This window comes from Hippopotamus amphibius, chromosome 4 (genome assembly GCF_030028045.1).
Source record: "Hippopotamus amphibius kiboko isolate mHipAmp2 chromosome 4, mHipAmp2.hap2, whole genome shotgun sequence".
In the NCBI taxonomy this organism is placed as follows: Eukaryota; Metazoa; Chordata; class Mammalia; order Artiodactyla; family Hippopotamidae; genus Hippopotamus; species Hippopotamus amphibius.
This window is the reverse complement of record NC_080189.1, coordinates 361,614-378,785: the sequence shown is the minus strand read 5'-3', so window position 1 is coordinate 378,785 and position 17,172 is coordinate 361,614. Positions and strand designations below refer to the sequence as shown.

Here is a 17,172-nt window from a genome sequence, read left to right as displayed (position 1 = left end):
GACTGAACCCGCACTGCTCTCAACATCCCTGCCTTCTCCCCAGATGATGATCTGGCTCAGTCGGCACCAAACTGAAAGCGCATGAACGCGTGAACATAATTCTTCCCGAGACACACCCAGAGGGAGCGAGAATTCCACATCTGCACAAATATGAGCTTACCCGACTCTAGGAGACAGCAAATGACAGCCTGCAGGCCAAGAGAGACTGTTATTGTAAAGGACTGGAAAAGAAGGAGGCAGGGCAGGAGAAGGATCTGCCTCGGAGACTTTATGCGGCTCTCAAAGCCTAAACAATTTACCATCTGCCCTTCTCAGAAAACGTGTGTTCCCCCTGCTTCACACTCACATGGCACTCTAGCTTGCAGCTGTGTCTTCCCACCCGTCCTGATCATTAGGTGACTGAGGTAAACTGAAAATTAGAGGCAGTGTCCCATGGGGATCCTGTGCTGGCCCAGTGTGCTCGAATAAAAGGACAACCACACCCTGACTTGTAGTATGTTGCAGACCTCACAGCCAAGAAGGCAAACGACCTGCACAACACAGATTCGCAGGACATACACACCTGTGTCACTGCAGAGAAGGAGCATTCTCTGCCCACAGAAAACGGGCCTCGATGGGGAAAGGCGACCGCGGGCCTGGGGAATGCGGGTGGGAACGCGCCTGGGGGCAGTGACACGCGTGGGGGTCAGACGGTCCTTCGCCACGTGCACTGACACTCCGACGGGCAGAAGCACAGACACCGGGAAGCAGTGCGTGGCGAGGGTGGGCTGTCCGGTGTGTGAGTTTAAAAGTACTGTTGAACTCTGAATTTTTATTAGGCATAAAAAAATATTACCTTGAAACGAATACCATGTTCTGTGTCAATCATGCCTCAATGGAAAAATATGTTACCTTCACACGGTTGCGAATTATAATAAGCACTGACTTAAAAAAATAAAAAAGGAAACTTGCCCATTAGGGTGGTCTTGAGGCTTCCTAGCAGTGTTGGAATTAGTGACTTTCCTTTGTATATAATGAGATTTCAACAACAAAGCCTATCTTTCCCTTCCATCACTGTGATGCCACAGGCCCAGCACTGGAGCCCTGAGCTGCTATTTTTAAACTTGTGGGGGGGCGGCACCTGCAGTGTGCGTCAATCACAGCATCATTAGTGAGTTTACACATCAAACTCCCTCTCCAGGAGGACGGATGGTGAAAAACCGTACAAAGGTAATTCTGACAGGAGAACGTGGAGCTGAGACTCACCGGGGCTGAGGGGGCCACCGATGGACCTGGACTGGCCAAGAGACCACAGTGGACGAGTGAGGCAAGGGCCCGACAGAGGAGGAGGGGGCCCCGCGGGAGGCAGGCCCAGGGAGGACCTACACACACACTGCCAGCCTTCCAGAAAACAGCTTTCTCCAGAAAATAATGGAAACCCTTTTTGTTGAGTACCCTTTTCCACTGTGCAAAGGTAAGAGCACTAGAGAAGAAACAAACCTGCTGCCCCACGTCCACCCTGGTGAAGCTGAAGGTGCTGAGGTGGGCGTGTGCTCCCCGCACGGCTGGCTCAATGGTTTCTCGAAACAACTTCTCTATAAATTGGCAGATAAAAGGCCACATGTGTTTTACAGTCTGGAAAGGAGAAAGAGCTCAGGTTAAACAAAATGGCATAGTACTTAAGTGATCATGAAAAATCATGCTCCTGTAGTTTACCAGAATTTTTGAGAAGCTGGGGGGTCCTTTTTGTTATGCATCTAAAATTTAAAACTGTATTACAACAATAGACTATTCATTAACCAACCAATATCTTGCAGTAATTAGTTATTCTAGCTAAATATTCTGTTTAATCATATCAGCACATTTAATCATTGCCAAAAAGTCAGAAAGTCCTGTGGTTTCAACTCACTGTTAAAAAACTTTCTGACTTCCTAGGTGGCTCAGTGGTTAAGAATCTGCCTGCCAACGCAGGGGACACGGGTTCAATCCCTGCTCCAGGAAGATCCCACATACCATGCGCCACAACTATTGAGCCCATATGCCACAACTACTGAAGCCCATGCGCCTAGAGCCCATGCTCCGCAACAAGAGAAGCCACAGCAACGAGGAACCCGCGCACCACAACAGACCGTGTGCAGCAACAAAGACCCAACACAGCCAATAAATAAATAAACTTATTTAAAAAACACTTTGTAAAACTATCATTCTCAACAAACGTTAATGAGTTTTCTCTAAGGGTGGACTAACTTCTAGTGATTACGGTAATCGCTATTTACATTCGTTTTTACTATGTAACTCTAAGGATATATAAAACTGAGATAAGAGATCTACTTCAAAGTATAATGGTCTAAAAACATAATCTTTAAAAAAAAGCGTATTATCTATCACTAGAGCCCCCTCTTCATAACAACAGTCCCAAATTTTTGCTTCTGACTATCATGAGAGATCTGAGCACTAGCTCACCAGGAAAGAAGACACAGGCCAAACATCCAACTATGACTATGTCATTAACTTTCTCATGTCAAAGAAACAGTCTGCACTGTTCAGAAAAGGAAAGCAATGTCTCAGTTATGACTGAGTTCTTTTGCGAGCAGAAGCCAACCCACTAAGTCCAAATGCGTCACCTATTGTCAACATCCAAGTCCCCAAATATGGAAATACAGTGTCTCATCCTCTAATTTCCACTGGTATCTGGTGTTTAGGGTATTCTTCTCTTACCTTATTTAGCCATTCTGCTCTTTCAGTGTCTGGAAAATGGACCTAAGAGAAAAACACAAACATGACTTACAAACTCCTGACAACTCCCAGTAAAACTCCAAGGCCATTTAGCACTCTTACTGTGTATCTACTGTTTGTATAATGCTCTTTAACCCCCCTGCCAGGAAGCCGCACACAGAAACGTATGGCCCTGGCTCTTCACCTTCTAAGGACACCCTGAAGCCCTTGCCCACCTCCGCGCCGGCCCGAGGAGCGCTCACGGAGCACGCAGCCTCCAACCCCGCCTCTGCCACCCACCGTCAGCAGGGCCCCTGCCTCCAGCAGCCAGGCTCAGAGCCTCAGAAATCCCACCTTTCCCTTTCCCCTTTTGGCCAAAAAAAGACAGGCACAAATTCTCCGTATTCGGCTCCCCCACCTACCATCTCCCAAATGCAGATTATAATTATAGTTCTTCCTGATGGGGCCTGTGGACTGGAGAAAATAAGTGTAGGGGTAGGCAAAAAGCCTACCTGGTGATAAAACAGCCCCTGCAGAAAAAGGCTAAAGCTGTTTTGGGCAGGGAGTTCTCCTCCGAGAAATGCTACATACCGCCTGCCCCTCAAAGAAAGAAGAGCACACTGGCCACGCTAACATTCTGAAAACTGCATTTCTGGCATAGCTGCATGATGGGTCACAGGCAGCTCTGTACCAGTGACTGGGACATGGTCTGGCACTGCCACACCTACTCCTCCCTAAGTCACAGGCATGCTACAGCCAGTAGAAGACAAGCCCCACCCCACGCTCTGGCCGAGAGGAGCTGCTCAGGGACTACTGTCGCGGGGTGAGGTGTCTACTAGAAGACGCCTCTCTGGGAACCAGCTCCACCCTCGGGCTTGGCCCCTAAGTGCAGGCCACAGCATGGGGCCCGGGGGCAGCCACGTCTCGGTCGGCGAGGCCACCGTCATCACATCTGCTGTGGCCACACAGCTCCACAGAGAGGCCACAGCAGGTTCCACCTGCCCCACGTCCACGTGCCCGAGCAGACCTACTCCTTACGCCGCAGGATGAGAAGGCTTTACTTTGCTTGAACCCCACGGATTGGCTAGCGTGACTGAAATAACTTTTTCTAAATTATGTTCGTTTGAATCCATTCTGGGACAAAACCAAATGGATGGCGACCTTCCAGAATCAAGACAAAAGGCTCAAGAGCTGAGAAAGACGGTGCTCAAGAAGCCAAGACTCAGGAAAGGGCTGCTGGGGACGCCTGCTCAGCTGCAGCCACGTCCCGCAGAGGGGCCCATCTCCACGGGGGCCGGAGCACTGGGAGGCCTGCACGTTCCCCTGACGCAGGAGGCATCTGCAGCTGGGTGTGGGGAGAACCGGAAGGCCTGCCAGACTAGCCGGACTAGGTCACAGGAGGATGAGCTGGTGGCTTCAGGTGGCCGATGAGGGCGAGCCCTCCTCCTGTTCTGCCGGGTGAAAGGTTCGGGGCTGCAGAAGGTGAGGGAAGGCAGACGCCGAGGGGCAGGCCATGGACAGATCATAAACCTCCCTGCGCTAGGTTTCCAACAGATCAATGAGGGCAACTGATTGATCTTCAATTCAAACCATTCTTGTGTAAAATAACACCAACAACTACCACTCACTGAGCATGAACTGCTAGCTATGCAACAGGTTCTGTGCTACGCCAGTCACACACATTACCTGAGTCAATTCTTACAACAAATCTACAAACTGAAACTATCACCATCCCAAATGTACAGGGTAGCTACCAGTGACGGAACGGGGATGAAAAACCAGATCCATCTGCCCTTGTTCTTGGTCACTTTGCTACTAAGGGATGTGGAATGTGCGTGGAGCTCACCGAGCCCTCAGGGAGGCTCACTCCCATTAGAGTAGAGCCTGAAACCCGATTTCACGCCAGAGTGCCAGCAGGAAGTAAAAAATTTTGTGTTTATTAGTTATTCATCTACACTCCAAAGGTTATACAAACCCTGAAACGGCCAATGGCAACGCTGAGCGAACACAAGGGCAGTTCACAATAAAACACTGTAACCAGACCCAGTGTTCCACTCAAGACTAAGAAGAGAGTGACTGAAGACCGTTTTTACTAAACATTCAAACTCTTTCCCAGGAAAGAGCTAGTATCCATGAACACAAATTAATAATCAGGCGGTAATGACAAAACTCCACGTGCATCCATCTAGCCTGTGACCCAGCAATCCCACTCCTCAGAATCTGTCCTGGAAAGACGAGGCGTGCACAGCACCGCCCGTGGAAGCAGGCAGAACAGGCACCGTGCCCACCCGCGAAGTGCTGCACAGCTACAGGTGTGAGGAGGGGCTCCACAGCCGTGATTTCCATAATTTCCTGAATACTTGCTGTGGAATAACTCCCAGGATTTATTCTTAAGTGAAAATACAAATGGAGAAAAGCCTGCACAACTGGCTACCGTGTATCTCAGCGGGGGGCGGGGGCGGGGGGTGTAATAGTAAACATTTTTTCATAAAAAGTGAACAAAAACTTCCAAACTGTTGCCCGGGGAAGAAGGGGACAGGGCAGAAGAGACGAGTGCAGAGCCCGAGGTGGACCTGAGCCCCCCTGCAACACCACCCAGCACCCAGCACCCCCCCACTGGAGGGCACCCCGCCCCGCCTGCCTCACGGCCAGCACTACGCCCACCAGACAGGCCTCAAGTTACACAACCAGGGGCAGGGGAGACCCTCACCCCCTGCCCCCAAGTCCAGCTCATAAAATCCCTGTTGATACCAGACACGTGACTTAATTTACCAATTGGGCCTGTACTAGTTCCTCTCTGTCAGTACGTCATGCCAAATTTATAGATGCAAATACCACCAAATGAACGTCTACTTTCCATTAAAGCATTACAAGAAATCACTATGTTTGGGAATAGAAAATATTGCCAGACTTTCCAGTTAATGAAAATTTATTAATAGAGGCCATATATTCTTAAAAATACTGTTATGTTTATATCTGTGATATAAACATATACCTTTATATGTCAGACATGTTTATAAATGTACAGAAAAAGTCTGCAAGAGTACAAGAAGGGGAATGAGGCTTTTTACATTTTCCTCTATTTCTATATATTTGAATTACTTGTAAGAAGCATACACTACTTTTCTAATTATTATTGTAATTTAAGATTAAAACTAAGAATTTTCTAACACAGAAGTACTACTTTATACAATAAATGACTAAAATTATGTGACAACAGAATTTTCATAAACTACATTTTAATTACATTAGCAAGAATAATACTTAGAAACAACTCTCTTATAAGTCAACCTACTCCAAATCTGATGTGAAAAAATTTTTTTCTGAATCACGTTTTAAAGGTAAAGTATAACTATGTTGAAACAAACAATTTAATGATCAAAAACGATAATGACTCCTGCAAAAAACATTCTAAAACGAAATATTTGCCTTCGTAACAGTATTTGAGTTCCCTAAGTTCACTGATATTTCTCAAGTTAGGTCTGCCAGTGCCCCAACAATTCCTATTCATCCTGTCACGCCTCAGGCAAGACACACGCCAGTCCCACAGGCCCCTACATGGAATAACAGAGCTCTACTCACCATCGTGCCCCAGGACAGAAACACAGCTCACCTGGCGTGAATTCTGATTCTGTTTCTGCCTTCTCGTTCCTGTGCTATTCCTTACCCTACCACAAACGTACAGATTGTTCTTTTTGAAACACAGCTGAAGAAGCCATTTTTCGATCCGTTAGTTGGGTCTGGCTCTGTGCCCAGAGCCAGGGACATGACACAGAACTGGACGCGATCCTGTCCTCGGGAAGCTCATGCAGGCGGGTGGACGGGCGTGGACAGGTGTGACGGCCAGCCTAGGAGGGAGAGCAGTGCAGGCGGGAGAGGGTCTGATGCTGCTCCCAGGAGTGCATGAGGGACGCAGGAGGACAGCATGTGAGATGGGTGTGAAAGGACCAGCTGGGGTTTGCCACGCAAAGGAAAGAGAATATTCCAAGCAAAAATATTGGCGCGAGCAACCTGCTCCGGCTGGATTGAGAGAAGGGAGGAATGTCAGGTGCTGCAGCTGAAAAATGAGGCCGAGGCCAGCCTGCAGCGCCTTCCGGGCCACAGAGAGGAGTGCGGGTTTTGTACCACGGGCAATGGGTCAACGCCGGAGTTTTCAGGAGAGAAATTACATAAGATGAATCGTTGAGGAAGTCTATTGTGGAACTACCAGAGGAGAGGGCAGAGAAACCATCTGCGCAGGTAGGCTTTCAGCACAAACGAGCTGGCTCACGTTACTAGAGTTTATGTGAGATGGATTCTGAAAGTCAAGCCATCTTAGCAGAGAACCCCCAGACATTCAATAATTCTGAGGTTTTAATTTATAAGGGATTGTTTCAAAGCACCAAAGAAAAAGAATATATCAAAATTGAAGAAAGTAAATCTGTTACCAAATTTTAATTCTGTTCACTAAATTGAAAATTGCTTCTCAGTCATACATATTCATAAACACTTGTTTATGTTCCACAAAACAGAATTTACAGCAGCAAAAACACTGCAGACACAGGGAGAGACGTGCAGGGAAAACAGAAAATGTGTCCCTAAGGCATACAGGGGTGATGAACACATGTCATTTCATTTCAAATCTTATTTTTCAGCTGAAAAAACAACAACAAAAAACCCACTCAAATCTCCTCTATATTCTAATTGTGACACAACATTTCATATTTATTATTCACAGTATCTTTACAAACTACAAATAACCACTGTACAAGTACTGAAATTTTGATTATTTTTAAGAGTTGACACTACCCAAGAAATCTCTTTTTAATCTTTTCTTTAAAAAGAACAAAGGCATATTTTGGATTCTAATATGATATTGATATTACCAAAGTTATTTGTGTAGAAAAAATAAACCAAATACACAAAGACAGAACACTGACTGTATGCCAGAGCCCCACGGACAACGCCTCGTTTAACCCTCACAACAGCCTTGTCAACAGTTAATGCCCGGGCTTCCTAGGTGGCGCAGTGGTTGAGAGTCCTCCTGCCAATGCAGGGGACACGGGTTCGATCCCTGCTCCAGGAAGATCCTGCATGCCGTGGAGCAACTAGGCCTGTGTGCCACAATTACTGAGCCTGCGCTTTAGAGCCCGTGAGCCACAACTATTGAGCCCATGTGCCGCAACTACTGAAGCCCATGTGTCTAGAGCCCGCGCTCCGCAACAGGAGAAGCCACGGCAATGAGGACCCCCTGCAACACAACAAAGAGTGGCCCCCACTCGCCGCAACTAGAGAAAGTCCGCGTGCAGCAATGAAGACCCAACACAGACAATAAAAATAAATAAAATTAAAAAAAAAAAAAAAAAGTTAAAGCCCCACCCGACAGACAAGGAAACAGACTCTGGAAGGAAAATTCGTGCAAAGCCACAGGGGAATAAGTGAGCTGGAGGGAAGAGGCCCAGACCCAGAGGGCTCTGAAATCCTCCTTGAAGTATAAAAGATAGAACAAATTTATACACAGCTAAACTTTTCTACTTAAATCATATTTCCCCCATTTCTGAACATGGAATAATGTTTAGAGCTGAAGCCAAACAGGACTGTCTTTCTTTAAACAGCATTCCCCTTGAAGGCCCTGTTAACAGTCGGCACGTGTGCAGGCGTCCCTGTTCCGTCCAAGGCAACCACACAGAGTGCAGCTGCAGGGAAGTCCTGCTGAAATCTCACCACCACTAGCAGTGCTGAAACACGCAGTGTGAATTAACCCACTCCTTTAATTTAAAAATCTAAAGTAAGATAGTCAGTGTCTGGGAAATACAAGTAAAGGTAACGTATCTATTACACCTGAAGCATTACTGATTTAATATCTTCAAGTAAAATACAAAAGATAACAGATAAAATGATTATTTTAGAAACCAAGTGTCACTAAACTTCACATAGCAAACTGGCCAATCAAGTTCACTTGTTCTTATTCTTCCTTATTCCAAAAAGGATTTGAGCTTTGCTCATTTCTACATTCCTTTAGGCAGTGTCTCAAAAACAAAAACAATAACAAAAACTAAAAAACCAACATCAAAAATCCCACCAAATTCTCACCTGGAGTCACAACTGGTCCCAGCAGAAGAATTCACTTCACCCAGGACAGCTGCTTGGCGTGTGCCCTGCAGCCCAGATGAGGTCCCCGCCGGGCAACCGCCACCCAGCACACCTAGGTGTCACCCCTGCTCATCGACCCCCAAACACCAATCTCCCTATACCATGCGATGAGTTCTACAGAAATCCACAAACTGAAAAGATCTAAGCAGGAGTTTTTTTTTTTTTGTCTAAAATTAACACTTACATCTCAAAAATAAGAATAGATGAGGCAAGACTAGGACAACTGAGCCACCGTTCTGTGAAACCATGAGAAGCCTGAACCTCTGTTCTCGGGAGGTCGTCAGGCAATCGACACATACCGTCACCTGCAAGTACACCGCAGTTTACTCACACAGACCCGCCTGCACCCAGTTCACAGGCTGGGAGAGACTAGCCAAAAATCTTCAAAGGTTTAATGTTCCTTTGTCTGCATATGGATTAGTCTTCAAATCAATGCTAATGGGAAAGGAAAGACTCACAGACAGTTACAATTGCCCAGAAAAATTTGGGGTCACACACAAATCAACCAAAGTGAGTCCAAGGTTCCAACATGTAGAAGGACTCCCTGGAGAACCCAGGATGTGGGAGCTGCTGTCCATAGCAGGGTAGGACACCAGTCCAAGGGAGTGCCAGAAATTGTTCTCACTCTCTTGACCTTGGGCCAACCGGCCATCTACAGCTCTCCATGCCAGTGCTCTCCAATCATGACAGACACAGAAAACCACGCGTGGACGGCCTGCGCAGGTAAACTGGTGGGGCCTGGGAGCATCTGCACGGGGCTTGCAGGAAAGCCCCCTGACAATTCCTTCGTGCTATGTAGTTATGATGGGAAAAAAGCATCAGAGACACTCATAACTAATGACATTGGACATAACTTCCAAATAAGCGGATTGAAACAAAGTTGAAAGGTTAAGCCACCAGCATCTTGCAGCACCCGTGGTACCTCTCCGTGGCCCCGCAGCGGGGAGTTCTGTGCACTCCTCAAGGCTGGCTGGTAAGCGTGTCAGGAGAAAACGACTCAGACATAAATCTGCGCTGACGTGAACCGGTGCGCTCCCGTCTTCTCATGTTAGAATTCTTTACCGGTTTACCACCAGGGTTATTAAAACATCTGTCTTCCCTCACAACCCCAATTCCAATCTGCTGCCTCCCACCTTCTCCAGAGACTCAGTATGCGTGGAAATTGGAAAAACACGATCAAGAAATCTTAATACGGTATTTTTTCTAAAATATTGGGATGCTTTCTATAAAAAAGGAAGTAGTCAAGGCTAAAACGGTGAGAGAGGAATGGCCAAATTACTCCTTTGGATGGTAAAAAGAAATTGCACAAAATAACTGGGCTTATCTATTTCTAGTGTACATAAAAAGTACGCAATGAATTAATTCACACAGCAAATATAGCAATTAATATTTTTCAGCATCCACAGAGTTACAATTTTCTCAGTGGTTTGTATCAGCTTTATGTAGACTTTGATTACTGTGTAACAGGGTGATTTGATACACCAAAGAGAACAGGGTAGCACAAAGCCATTAGAATACAACACTGGAAAAGCCATCTGTTTAAGGCCTTTCCTACCAGGAAAGACTTTCAAGATTGTCTCCAAGGTACTTTCTTGTTCATGAGAAATTTCCCGAGAGAGCCTGAAGAAGTACCACTCTTCCTCCCGTCTTTCCCTGAGCCCACAGGTAGGGAGTGACCAGATCTCTCCTACTCGCTCACTAACAACACCAGGTGAGGGTAACTCTGCTGCTCTCCTCCGTCATCGCTAAGAACTGGCTGCTGACAAGGGGAAAGAGGCTGAAACCGCAGTGGAGAGCCCCCGCAGGGGACCCAAGGCTCTTCCCGGCTCCAGGAAGGCTGCCGCGGCGGGAGCAGGAAGCACTGACACACCATCGCTGACAAACGCTTGTTTAGAGCATGTTTATCATCAATAATTTGTTACTGTTTCTTTGGTAAATGAATGACCACCACCTATTTTTGTAAACCAGCAAACAGTAAAATAAAAATTAAAAAGCTAGGCTTGAGGAATCCCCCGGTTGTCCAGTGGTTAGGACTCTGCACATTCACTGCCTGGCGCACAGGTCTGATCCCTGGCTGGGGAACCGAGATCCTGCACGCCAAACAAAACAAAACAAAACAAAACAAAACAAGCTAGGCTTTAGAGGACTGGGGTGGGGAGGGTAGGGGGAGTCAAGGAAGGGAGGGAATACGGGGATATGTGTATAAAAACAGATGATTGAACTTGGTGTACCCCCCAAAAAAATAATAAATAAATTTTAAAAATTAAAAAAAAAAAAACCAAAACAAGCTAGGCTTATCCCAGCACACATTCTATAACAACAGAGCTGTCCAAATTATGTGAAAACCAATTCTTATTTCTAATTTGCTAAAAAGAAATGTTACCATGAGGCTTTCTGTAATTTCACAGGTCTGCTATGTCAGGTGTACTACTCACCCATCCATTTATTTCTGAAGGGGATTTACGTTTCGTGCGTGCACAGAATGACAGGAGGATCTAAGCCAGCACTAAGAGTCAGTGGCAGGGTCAAAACTGGGATACATCATACCTTCTACCCAGGAGAACAATCAGACATCCCTTCATCAAAATACTAATGCCAAGAGACTTATTTAATGCCTTACATATAGATGCACGTTTATGATCTTTTCAAAGACTTGATGCATAGTTTCACAAAATTCTAAAGTCATTTAGATGTTCTTTCTGTAACTGCTAAAAGGGAAAAAAAAAAAACCTCACACAAGGAAATTATCTGACAATCTTGATTTTAAGTTGCAGCTTTGGCATGAGATATATCAATCTCACAAATGAAAATGAGTCCAAGAATAGAAAACATGCCTTTTCATCTCCTTCACTAGACACATAAGACAATCTGGTTGTTCTTTAAATTCAAATCCAACGCTACTATTCAGATTTACAAGCTTAGGTCTTGATGGAATGGACAAGAAGATAGAGATGTAACTGTAGCACTGAACTAACGGCACAGGCACACGTTCTGTGTACTATGTGGAATCAACCCACCTTTGTCCTATTCCAGAAAAGGGGAGGGGAGGGGTGCAGAAGGGAGGGGAAAAGGGGAGCGAGGGAGGGAGGGAGGAAGGGAAGGAGGGAGGGAGACAGAGAGGGAGGGAAGGAAGGAAGGAGGGAGACAGGGAGGGAGGGCAGGAAGGAAGGAAGGAAGGAAGGAAGAGGCTTACTACCATGTAATATTTATTAAAATTTTAAATACTCTTCAAAGGAGAAAAAGCAACCCTATAAAATAACTTTAATATAGGGTGACTTTCTGTAGTATTTCAAACCTACAGAATTATCCTGGGGAAAAACTACCATTGTAATGAGTGTGGCAAAATCTTAAGAGTTCTGAGAAATTATATTGGAGAGAATCTGTGCGGGAGTTTTTTTTGGGGGGGGGGTGGTTTTCCTTTTTTAAAGCAAATTCCAAAAAGCTATGAATAAATCTTTTGATTTACAATAAAGAAAAGAGAAATACACTTATATTTCTAAAAGCTTAATTTTATTCTCTCACACAAACAGTAAATATCTCTAAAATTATGAGAATGAAATGAGAGAAATTTACCAACCTAAAATCTTCTTGTTTTCTCCTTTTACTCCTTTATTTGTACCTTTATTTGTATGCAATGGAGAAACAATAGATAATCAGGCACTTGAAAACATCAGGAACTTTTCCCTGAATTTAATCATTTATCTTTACTGGATGTTTGAGACCAAAGTTCCAGTACATCCCCCACAGTCCTTGTCATTAAACTGTGACCATGCAATACAGAAATACCTAAAACAAGAAAAAACAAACAGAAAAGAAACCCTTCAGTTTTGGCATTATGGTGATAATTCAGGGAGAAACACTGCAGCTTACTCCATCTTCCTTTGTTTTCCATACAAGAGACTAAATAAGAACAAGGAACCTCAGGGGAAAAAAAATTACAAAAATTGTACATTTCTTGATCAGATCCCAAACTGTGGGAAGACATTCGGGAACCTTTCTGAAACCTTGAAAATGTTGAAGTATGTGGGCCGAGCGATGGGATTCAGAATGTCCTGCTTGAGCAGTGGAGGAACTGAGGGTGCGGGGCGTGGAGACTAATATCACCCTGTTTGGTCCTGAAGGATGGCTGGTTAGCCAAAGACGGGTAAGATTCCTCAGAGGAGGAACAACCTAAGACAGGCACAGCCGCAGAGGGGCCAACAGGGGTGGTGCATAGAACCTTCCTTATATCACCGTGTTTGGCCTTGGAGGATGACTGGTTAGCCAGAGACGGGTAAGATTCCTCAAGGGAGGAACAACCTAAGACAGGCACAGTCGCAGAGGGGCCAACACGGGTGGGGCACAGACCCCCAATATCTGAGAGAGGTCTCCTGCCCCCAGGGCTGTTTTGCTCTCCACCCCCAGCTCAAATCCACACCTGCTCAACTCAGACCCAGGAAGTAAACAAAGATAATTGCCTCAGTCATGTGAGGCCTTTGACTGTTTATGAGTGTAACCTGAGAATATTAGCCCACGAACTCAATAAAAGCAGCCTGGGATGAGTCAGCGGGGCTCTTGATCCGAGAGGTCTTGAGCCCCCCGGTCCCACTTTTCTCTTCAGTCTGTGTCTGTGTCTTCTTCAAGCTTGCGGCACCCGTCACTCACCTCGAGTCGCCGAGCCGGTCTCGGCACCAAACTCTCTCCTATTCTTCCTAGAAAAACCCACTAGTTTACTCACTATAAATGCATAACTCTATATAGAAACCAATAATTAGATCATAAGATCACCCTCAAAAGTTCTTTTTCTTTTGAAATAATTACAGATATTGCAAAAGAGCAGAGAAAGCCCCTGTGTGCACTTCACCCAGATTCCCACAATCGTTACATCTTACACAACTACAGTACACCATCACAGCAGGAGGTGGACGGGGCTATCCATCTGTCAATCCACCACCACCGTATCGATCAATCATGTCACCTCTCTCATTTTCTATCACCCATCTACCCGTCTCTATCATCTATCTATCCCACAGGTAGTCAAAGCCGCAAAGACCGCATACTGTCCGATCCCACGTGCATGGCGTGTCCAGAACAGGGAAGCCTTGAGACAGGAAGTGGACTAGTGGTTGCCCTGGGCTGGCACGAAGAATGTGGAGGGAATGGAGAGTGAGTGCTAGTGCATATGGACAAACATTCTATTATAAAATTAGATTTTGGTGATGATTACACAATCCTGTAAATATACCAAAAAACACTGAATTGTATACAGCTGACCCTTGAACAACTCAGGGCTTAGGGAGCGGACCCTCTGCACAGCTGAAAATCTGCTTATAATTTACAGTCAGTCGTCCATATCCTCAGTTCCAACAACCCTGGATCCCGCACTATCTGCACTTGGGTGGAACAGGTATTTCCCCGAATAATAACAGAACCAAATAAGTAACTCCGGTGGCCTCAAGGTAAACCGGTAGCGTGATTCAGAGCTGCCAGTCAATTAGCCAACAAACACGGACACGTTAGTAGCGATGTACTCGGCCTTAAAGGGCCCCCTGGTCCACTTAACTGATGAAGGAAGAGCAATCATGCTGCTGTGGAATCCAAATGATTTCTGAAATTAAAACCCTGTATGCACATCAGAACCAAAACATGCGGTGAGTCCATAAAATTAAGTGAATAAATTGCCTTCTCACATATCGTATGATATACTGTATTTAACGACCAATGCTTACATTTGCCTACTACAACCTGCTCCTTCACTTCCAATCTCTTGCTTCAGTTTCCTCTACCCTATAAAACTTCCATTGCCCACTTTAAAGCAATTTCTCATCTCATCTATGCTACTCTGCCTGCCCCACCCCCTCATTTAAGGTCCAGCTCCTGGCTCATTTTTTATTTTTAAGAGCCTGCAGGGACCCGACAGAGCAATCACTGCACTTCCTCACCACTGTGCAGGTGAAGAACCTGAGTCCCACAAGGTGGGCACTCGCCAGTGGCCACGGAGCACAGGTGGCCACAATGACACTGGCCTCAAACTCCAGATCTAGTGCCTGCACCAGGCCAGCTCCTGAGGTCCCCGACGCAGTGCTGGGCTGAACGGTCCTTCGGGGTGGCCAGATTCCCTGCCCCTCCTCACACAGGAAGGGGGCTCTTATGAAAAGTTTTAAAATCCATTTTTCAAAACTTTTTTCTCCTCCATAACACTTCCAGTGTTTACACGCTGTCTTTGTCCTGAAGCTATAAGGTATAAAATGAATGGAACAAATAGTACCACTCATAAAAAGATAAGTTCACTAAATGCTCATGTTGAACAGGTATTTCCAGAGCTTACCTGACTTGTCAGGTGACATTTCACAGGTAAAATAAATAAGGCCCTAACAGGAATTTTTCTACAGCTGTTTACTTCAAGCTCCACTGCTTAAAATTTACAAATCACCTCACACCTTGTGCTTAACAGTAACAGTATTTTCCTGAAAACAACAATAACAACAAACCCCCCAAACCATGAAACCCACCTAAACTTCAGGCATTTACCAGGGAAACACTTGGAAATAAATTACACAAGTGAACCTCAAGACCCGCCCTCTTTCTCCTAAACCTCAACAACACACAGTTACCTGTTCTTCTAACTTTCACAGGGAAATACACCAGGCGTGCGAATCTATGCTTCCCTGGAAACAGCACTGGCTTCCAGCTACGACCATCAGAGCACCTGCGGCAACCATTTTGCCGAGAACACTGAGAAAAGCCGGATGAGACCCGCTCACGCGCCCAGCTGAGGACACTGGGCAGCTCAAAGTGCGAAGGAAGAGAATGCAGGGCAGAAGCCCCTGTAGGGCAGTGGGGCAACATTCTGTGGCTCTTTTCCCCCCATGGCTGTGGTGCGGGAGGTTGAGACATCCAGAGAAACGTGGCTGAGAAGTCAGCCAAGCTTACAGAAACCTCACCAGACCAGCGAGACAGGAACTGGATTTCAGGTTAGCTCAGTGACAGGACTTAAGAGCCCAGATCCAGGGAGGGGGAGGCAAGGCCAACTGAGTTTCCCTTCAGGCATCTGCCAAGTTCTTGAGCTACTCAGGACAAGAAGCTAGCCTATAAAAAGAAAAACAGAGCTTTTGCTGCACTGAGAAAGCACAGCCTGGACCCTGAGACGGACTGAGGGGGGACTTGGTCAACACGGCAAGTCTTCAGTTAACAACCTCTGTTGTGTGGAACCCTAAGTGTGCGTGGGTCCAGGCCAGAAAGAGCTTTTCGGGCAACCCACCCTCAGGCCAACTCAGACCCTACTGGGTCAAGGTGATCTGTTCCCCTTCTGCCTTTAGAGGCTGGGGTGCACCCTCTCTGGAGGAGGGGAACAAACACCGTTCAGAGCAGTGGTACAGCTGGCATGCGTTCACAACCGATTCTTTGAGACTGCCAACTTCCAGGGTGTAAATATTCCCGCCATGGCCCACTTCAATCTACCAAAAAATCGCACTAGATGTGGAGCTGGGAGGAAATGCACATAATCATGTGACGGTGACATCAGTCATCAGGGAATGCAAATCAAACCCACAGAGACACCACTTCACACCCACCATGATGGCTTGGAATCAAAAACAGAAAATAACCAGTGCTGGCAAGCACTGCAGGAGCTGGAGCCTTCCCACCTCGCTGGTGAGAATATAAAACACCCCCACTAGGACGGAAAAGCGTCTGGCAGCTCCTCAAAAAGTTAAACCCATCAATTCCACTTCTAGGTGTATACTCTCCAAAACTGAACATAGGTATTCAAAGATTTGTATATGAATGTCCACAGCACTACTCCTAACAGGCAAAAGACAGAAACAATCCAGAAAGGTCTTCAAAGGATGAATGGATAAACAAAGTGGGATATATCTCTACGATGGAACATCATTCAGTCATAAAAAAGAAATGAAGTATGCTACAGGGTAAAATCTTAAAAATGTTATGCTAAGTGAAATACGCCTGACACAAAAGGTCACATATTGCATGATTCCATTTATGTGAAATATCCAGAACAGGTAAAATTACAGAAAGAGAAAACAGAAGTGGGGGAATAACTGCTAATGGGTACAGGGTTTCTTTTGGGGTGATGAAAATTTGGAGGACCAAACAGACGTGATGGTTGCACAACATTGTGAAGGTACTAAATGGCACTGAGTAACTTTATGTTATTTGAATTTTATTGCAATAAAAATAAAAGAAAGAAATGAACTATCAATCCAGAAAAAACAAGAAGGAATCTTAAATGCATGTTGGTAAAAGAAAGAAGCCATTGCGAAAATGCTACACAGTATATAATTCCAACTCGCTGACATTCTGGAAAAGGCAACACTACAGACAGTAAAGAGATCAGTGGCCACTCAG

At 45.7% G+C, this 17,172-nt stretch overlaps 1 protein-coding gene across 3 annotated transcripts in view; it reads right to left on the bottom strand.

Annotated features, from left to right (window-relative positions):
- Nucleotides 1-17,172, bottom strand: part of ESYT2 (extended synaptotagmin 2) — a 71,156-nt gene that overhangs the window by 41,315 nt on the left and 12,669 nt on the right. For all 3 annotated transcript variants that reach the window (XM_057730222.1, XM_057730220.1, XM_057730221.1), the window contains exons 2-3: nucleotides 2,698-2,739; nucleotides 1,480-1,614 (exon numbers count right to left, since the gene is read on the bottom strand). In XM_057730222.1, coding sequence (XP_057586205.1) covers nucleotides 1,480-1,614; nucleotides 2,698-2,739 — 177 coding nt within the window. The remainder of the gene's footprint in view (nucleotides 1-1,479; nucleotides 1,615-2,697; nucleotides 2,740-17,172) is intronic.